General features: G+C 43.3%; 1 protein-coding gene across 3 annotated transcripts in view; it reads right to left on the bottom strand.

The window, feature by feature from the left end:
- Positions 1-236: 236 nt before the first annotated feature.
- b4galt5 (UDP-Gal:betaGlcNAc beta 1,4- galactosyltransferase, polypeptide 5) overlaps positions 237-7656 on the bottom strand; it is a 55827-nt gene continuing 48407 nt past the window's right edge. For all 3 annotated transcript variants that reach the window (XM_078796775.1, XM_058052399.2, XM_078796774.1), the window contains 6 exons: positions 7498-7625; positions 4998-5114; positions 4730-4917; positions 4518-4640; positions 3062-3163; positions 237-2773 (listed from right to left, as the gene is read on the bottom strand). In XM_078796775.1, the coding sequence (XP_078652901.1) occupies positions 2626-2773; positions 3062-3163; positions 4518-4640; positions 4730-4917; positions 4998-5114; positions 7498-7625 (806 nt within the window). In that variant the 3' untranslated portion in view covers positions 237-2625. The remainder of the gene's footprint in view (positions 2774-3061; positions 3164-4517; positions 4641-4729; positions 4918-4997; positions 5115-7497; positions 7626-7656) is intronic.

The raw sequence follows: 7656 nt of genomic DNA, 5'->3' as shown, positions 1-7656 counted from the left end.
AATAAAACACAGTAGCGAATAGCTACGGGTCGCAGTTTGGACACCCCTGCTTTACACAAATGTTACGGCTGTCCAGGAACGTCATTGGGCACCTCCTTAGCTTTTGGGGAGGAGGTCAAAATTGTTTCAGTCTACTGATGCTTGAGCAAGGGGAAAGATGTCTCCAATTGACCAAATATGTCACGTTGTCACTGTCCAATGACAAGCAAGTATGTTTAAATTCAGTGTTTCCCCCCCCCCCAAATGTGAAACAACAAATGTGTTCTTGTGGATGTATATCAGTTGGAATGAAGTTGGAGGGATGATTAGCCTGTTGGTAGCGGCCACATGTTCTTAGAATGAGTTCCAGCCAGGACACAGAAGACCGCCTGGAAGGGTGGGCACTACTGATGATCACTTTGTTTGAAAGGAGGTGCTCAATGAAAGACCCGGGACAGCTTTCATTGACTTTGCTCACATGCTCTTCCAGCGGTTGTCACACAAAATGGTGTCCTCAGACGTGTCTGCTGTGCAGATAAACATACAGTCATCTGAAACGGGTCCTGGTCCATTTCAGCAGATATTCTGCATGAAATGAAACGGTTCCCAGGTTTGAACATAGATCTGAACCTTACAACCCCCACACAAATACACAACTACAAGATTCAGTGCATCTAACACAGCCTGTCATACTTCAGCTCTCACGTTGTTGCATTAACTGCAAAATATTTGAAAAAAACAAAAAAAACAAAACTCAGCAACAATTACAGAAAACAATTAATAAAAGATCAAATAAATAAAAGAGGTCCAGCCTCACAGTGGGAACACAACAGTACCACCCCCCCTCCCCACCCACCCACACAAACATCTTAAGAAATGTATACAAGGCGGTTTGTGTGAAATGGAGTAGCTGTGTGACTTGGGATATTGGGGGAGCGTATCTGCATTTTATTTTCCATTTTTGATTATAGGACCCACATATTCAGGTTGGGATGGTTCGTTTAAAGTACACACGAATCAAAGAAGGGCAATTATTTGACTGCTGTGTACCATCAGAGCATCGTCACTGTCAGTGCACAATGTCAGACTGCACGCCACCCAACAAACAAGAAAAAAAAAACAAATGAGAATGTTTTCCAGAGGTAAAAGCCAAGCTAATTTGTGTGTAAATGTTGATGAATAGTGTAGATGTGAACATATATTAGTAACCGGAAGGGATTTGACTTAAAAAAACTAAAGGCAGCCAGCAATGCATTGTTAAAGACATACAGTATTGACAGCACCCCGCAGTGTCGGGGGCCAAATAATCGAGTTACAAACACTACGCAATCCCACAAACAACAAATCAAAAGCTTCAGTAAACGACACCTGGACAGTGACAGCAATCAAGTCCTACACCTCCAGTTCACACTTATGATCATGGAGGTGATTAAACATAAAAAAAGGTTCTCTACGTTCTACGTTTCCCTGGTCTGTGATTACAAACCGCACACAAAGTGGGGTTATAGGTCAGTCCGTCACTCTGATTCCGATGACATGGCAACACACTTCATAAAGCCATTTGCATCGACTCTCACTAATATACTCACAGACATGCACACAACCATGGAGAGGTTCTGAGAAGACATTGTTCTTCATTGGGTGGCATGTTGACTCAAGGATGGATGCGACTGATGCAGCGTTTGCATAAGCCGCCCCCCCTCCTCGGTCCTACGAGTATAGTCTAGCACCTGTGCTATTGCATCTGTATCATGAGGCAGTCGGGTCGAAATTCATCTGTGTGATTTTGCAGCTTATTGCTAACAGGATGAGCGCTGCTCCCCCCCCACACAGCCACTCACTGGCAGCCAGGTACATCCAAAGCAACGCAAACACAAAGATCACAGTCTTCCAATTGTATCTTCACAGGGTATAATATAGTTGTAAGAAATTAGCAAGGTATTAATATTCTCTAAATTTAGCATAAACTATCTGACATATAGATGATTGAAAACTTCCTCTTCCTAGAACGGTCTCTTGTTGTCTTCAACTGTAGATTTTGGCATACCTTTTGCAGAACCTGCTGCAAGCTTCCACACGGTTAAAGTTGTGTGTGTGTGTGTGTGTGTGTGTGTGTGTATACATGCACATTTTTCACAGGACTACTGCATTTGTGTAAGAAGTGCAAAAGCAAAAAAAAGAGACCATGTTATCATCATCATCGTCACCTTGCGAATCAAAACTGCTGCATGCGTGCATGAGTGGCAAGTGAGTTTCACAGCCTATTTGATGAAACTTCTGTAAATGAAATTGCGGGGATAAGTTACCTGCCGACTCAAGGAGGGAAATGAATGAATGATGGATGCTGAAGGCCAAAATGGTGCAAAAGGCATGTGGACACTGAAGACTAGATAAGCCCAGATGAGTGGAGTGATGGACTGTGGCACAAACAAGTGCAGCATTTATCCCTATCGTCTTGAATGATTTATCCAACACATTTTCGGAGCATTTGGAGTCTCCTTTTTCTTTTTTTTTTGCATACCCACAAAAGAAATAAAGCAAGACTGAACTAAAAAGCTTTTCAGCAGTGCCGCAACTGGTGAGATATGGCTGATGTCCCAGAGGACTTTTGATTCCCAGGTGGTTGTCAGTCCAGCTATGCCTACATCAGTAGTCGGCTACAGGGGCGAGATTTCTGCTCAAGCTGACTGTGATGTTAGTGTAGAGAGGCCTCCTGGACACCAGGGGAGAGTAGTTTAAGTTGTTCAGACCGTCCACTCTCTGCCTCTCTTTTGAGTGGCGGAGCAGACTATACCTGTGAGAGGAATGAGACAGTTTTTTATTTGTAAATGTATAGTTTTCAAAATGAGTTTGCACACAGACAGAATCGAGTGCAATGAATGCAGTGAGGATTGCCCGCAAGCTGTATGTCACATGCAAAGTCTTTAAACAAGTTAGAATTTGTTAAAGTCACTGCTCTGTGCTTTTCATGTGACTGACTCACATGAGTCTAAGCTGCGGTCCAATTGAGTGTGTGTGTGTGTGTGTGTGTGTGTGTGTGAGAGTCTGCATGTAAATGAGGTTTGCATGCAATGGCACCGACCTTCCCAGGAACTGGACCTCTCCACGATGGTGATGTGGAATGGACATGTAGCGCCCCTGCTCTCCATGTGGTCTGCTTACGGTGTAATTGGCATACAGCACCCTACAAACAGATTTTGTGCTTAGTGATGCATGTAGTACAATCTGCTACGATGGTGACACTAATTGCCATATGTTCATAGGATGCCTGCTTGCTCAACTTGGAACTTGACGTGGACATAAATCCTTCATCACAATTTTAAGAGCAGTTGAAAAATTGCAATAATTAGCATTTTGTACTGTTGGATCTTGAGGGGGTTCTGAGTAGAGCAAGTAACAAAAAAAATTGGGGTGGGGGGGTAAGCAATTTATTGCAATCCAACTAAATGAAGTAGGCTGTTCATTTGTTGATCAAAATTTTAAGACCTTAGTCCTTAAAAGGCAAAATCTTGGCAAAGATTTGCTGTCACTGTCATTTTCCGTCAGGTATTCATACCGTTATAATCTCTTAATGGCAAAGGCGAAAAAGCATTCTCTCTTGAACGCAGTCAGATTTTTCAGCTGCATAAGCGAGGCCTCTCAGAGCACGCCATTGCTGCAGCGGTTGGACACATTTTAAACCTCCTAACAAATCCTGAGGATTATGGAACAAAAATGTAGAGTGATAAGACGCCAAAAAATGCCAGCGGCTATGAGCCGGAGCATCCAATTGGCTGTCCGTCAAGACAAATGAAGGTTGTTATTGTTGTATAGGGAGAAGGGTTTTAAGAACAATGAACATCTTCGCAGGACTTATCTCCCTTCAACACCACAAAATTACCTGTTTGGAATTTGCACGAGAGAACCAAGCATGGACATTGAAAGGTGGAAGGTGGAAGAAAGCTTTATTCTCTGATGAGAAAATATGTAAGCTTTAGAGTCCTGGTGGCTTCCAACATAACTGGCATGACAAGAAGAACCCAGTTGGGATGTTTTCCACATGGCACATCGTAGGGTGTGCCATCAACATTCAGGATGCTTTTTCCTTTCAATGCAACAATGGTTCAGTTTGTGCAGGGGTGTCAAATGGAAGCTGGCGATGTTTCATTCATTTTCTACCGCTTATCCTCACGAGGATCGCGGGGGTGCTGGGGCCTATCCCAGCTGTCTTGGGGCGAGAGGCGGGGTCCCTCCTGGACTGGTCGCCAGCCAATCACAGGGCACATATAGACAAACAACCATTCACACTCACGTTCATACCTATGGACAATTAACCTAGAATACCAGTCACCGCACCAGTCACCAATTAACCTAGCATGTTTTTGGAATGGGGGAGGAAAAACCGGAAACCCACGCATGCACGAGGAGAATATGCAAACTCCATACAGAGATGGCCGACGGATTGAACTCGGGTCTCCTAGCTGTGAGGCATGCGCGCTAACCACTCGTTCGCTGTGCAGCTGTGACAAAGTATGTATGCAGCATGTGTGTGTTCTCACCTGTTCCAAAGGTCATCATCTTCTCCTCCCCAACCCCAGAACGCATTAGGAAATCCATTAATCTTTTGAAACTGTCTCACCATCATGCCGCTGACACCGCCAAAGAACTCATTATACGGAAGCCTTAGAGGAAAAATTCAGACATATTAAATTTATATTAAGCAAGGACTACCCTTACTCAACACCCCCAAGGAGACAGTATCAGGACTCACATGTAGGAGTACTTGTCGAGCTTGACTGCAAAGTGTCTGGGCATGTCCGTGCAACCATAGTAGTTCCTGCTGTTCTCCATGAGGTGGTCTACGTCATGGAAGATGAGACAGTCCCACTGCAGGTCCTTCATGGCCTCTTTGTAGCCCACGTTGAACAACATGGCTCTGTTGAATGGCTCAATGCCAGCCTGGACAGGAGGGGAAGAAGTGTCATCGAGGACGTGCTGGTTAGAAAGGGTACCCTTCCAAGAGCTTGGTGTGTGCATACCTGCTCAATAACATAAAAGCCAAACTGCAGCCTCTGTTTCTGCAGGACTGGAACTAGATGTCGCAGGAGGATTGGCAAGTGCTCATGTCGATTCCTGAACGGGACTAAGATTGCCACCTGAGGACACAAGGATGGTAGAAGAGATGTGAGCTGACAGTCATGTGTGCTTCGGAGCTTTGAGATTGAAATCATCTTTTATGCAATGACATCAGACAATCATAAATCACACGTGACGAAGGAATGCACTTGATGCCAGTTGAAAGCTGTGTTGTTTATTTGACACAACCAGTGGCAGCGATTCAAACCCTATTTTCAGCTTCTTTTGGAGCTGAGTAAAAAGCAAAGAGCCACAGGAATAACAACGCATACATAGAACATCTCTTGGTAGTTCTATGGCTCTTCTTCTGGTACAACATCTCGACATTTGTTACTCAAAGCACACACAACAAGCAGAGTAATTGTAGCTCTCTCCACGACACAAGACATGACACACAACATGTCACAAAATGATCCCGTCATATCAAACATATGCAAATGAAACTTAATATCGTGAAAGACTAATTAACAACTTGGAAAAATATACCTCGTTGGCTGCTGGTTGCAAAAAGAGGTCCTTAAAGTCTTGGAAATCCATGTAACTGTTAGATTCCCACTTAGACAGTACGTGCAAATGACGTGCTGTGCGTTTACAACTTCCTCCTTTGTCCTTCAATTAATGCTGCCACTTAGCAGCACAAAACAAGAATCTTTAGTTCCGCCATGGGAACAACGAAAACATACACAATAAATTCATTAACTTATTTGTCAGCTCATTATAATAATGTCCAACCTGTTAACCTGTTTTTAAGCTTCAATGAAATTAATAATTTATTGACTAAATTCATGAACTGATTTAAGAATTATGCTTAGTGCATTTCTGGAACAGCACTTACAGTAATGCATGGGAAATACGGATGTGTGCAGTGTGGTTCATAAATAGGGTTAGTGTTGTTTGAATTTGACAGATTCCAGTTCCGATTCAGAATCCTCATTCTGATTCCGGTCCTATTTATTCTTGATTGCGATTCTTTTCAGACGTAGGGTCATAAAAGGTTTGCATGGTTGAAATGAGGGCGCTGACCAAAGTTCTTGGATGAAATGTCTGAAAGTCTCCATGTTTTTGATGTGGCCTTTTTATGAATGATTTATTAATTACCATGGATTTCTCATAGAGCTACTAATAAGCAGTATATAAGTACATAAATATGTAGAATACTCTTTATATAGGAGTCCACGTTCACAAATGATTTTTATTCTTAAAAAGATGATGAAAAAACAATGGCACGTATTCTTTTGTTTGTGTTGGAGATTGTCTTATAAGTGTAACTTAACCACGCCAGTGAGTTCCTACTAACCTGCATGAAGGACGTTGATGGACTATATCGCTTTTTTTAAAAACAAAAACTCTCTTCAACTACAGTACGCAGCAACAGCAGTATCACTGTTGCTATGGGGCCATCCATCCGACTGACAACGTGAAGTTAACAGCGACAGAGGTGAATACTGTATCCAACATCCAACGCGCAAAACTAACAAACAAGTAAGGTGAGTGGAGTAACAACTTGTTGGCTAAAGCTAGCATGAACGTCAGGTAAAGTACACAGCATTACGTTAGCTGGATATTTGATTGGCTGCCACATTCAGAGTATAAAGCAAAATTTGTTACTCAGATCGACGTCATTTATTATTTTGCTTACCTGATCGTTTGAAAGAAGTCCGGTATAGTCCGTTAAAAACAGGGTGATAAACGGGACCCTCTCTGTAAACCGTGAATCCGGAGGTGTTTAATCCCGTGAGTGTTGATTCTCCTTTGCACAATCCTCATTTTTTATCACACTAGTGACTGTCCATGGTTGAAATGGATGAAAGGCTCCCTCCCGTCAAAATACGGTGTATTAACATTTTTGAACATCTGCCAGACCTCACAGCTAGGAGACCAGGGTTCAATTCCACCCTCGGCCATCTCTGTGTGGAGTTTGCATGTTCTCCCAGTGCCTGCGTGGTGTATATGTGCCCTGTGATTGGCTGGCCCCGCCTCCCGCCCAAAGACAGCTGGGATAGGCTCCAGCACCCCCCGCGACCGTCGTGAGGATAAGCGGTAGAAAATGAATGAATGAATGAATGAACGAACATCTGCCAGGAAAACCAAAATTGTGTCTGTCATACATGTGATTGGAGAAGAAGCATAAGGAGTGTAACACACCATCGGAGAATGTTACAGCTGTTAACTATTAAAGGGGACCTATTATGCTCTCTTTACGGCCCTTTGGAAGGAGTTGTGGAAGTAGCGTCAGGTATTGTACAGCATCAATGGCGTCTAATGTGGTCATTACACGGTTTATTTTTGCAGGACTACCAGTGTTTACAAAACTCAGTTAGAGCCACTTATTGTGGTGGAAAATGGCTATTAGCATTGCACTTTTGTACATTTTGGTAAAAGTACAGTAAGTGACCTGCTTACCTTCCATCGGGGTAAACAGTCTTTGGGCTTCCAGTAGCCTCCGGGTGCCATGGTGGAGTCTTGCCCCAGCAGTGATCTCTCCACATCCTCCAACGACACTTCACTCATATTCACCTCCAATCTGCCTTCTGTTGCAGGAACAAAGTCGCGTGTGTATAG

This window comes from Doryrhamphus excisus, linkage group LG15, assembly GCF_037039965.1.
Source record: "Doryrhamphus excisus strain RoL-2023G ecotype Guam linkage group LG15, RoL_Dexc_Guam_v1.1, whole genome shotgun sequence".
In the NCBI taxonomy this organism is placed as follows: domain Eukaryota; kingdom Metazoa; phylum Chordata; class Actinopteri; order Syngnathiformes; family Syngnathidae; genus Doryrhamphus; species Doryrhamphus excisus.
Note: the sequence above shows the minus strand (reverse complement) of the source record. Positions and strands in the feature narration are given on the sequence as shown.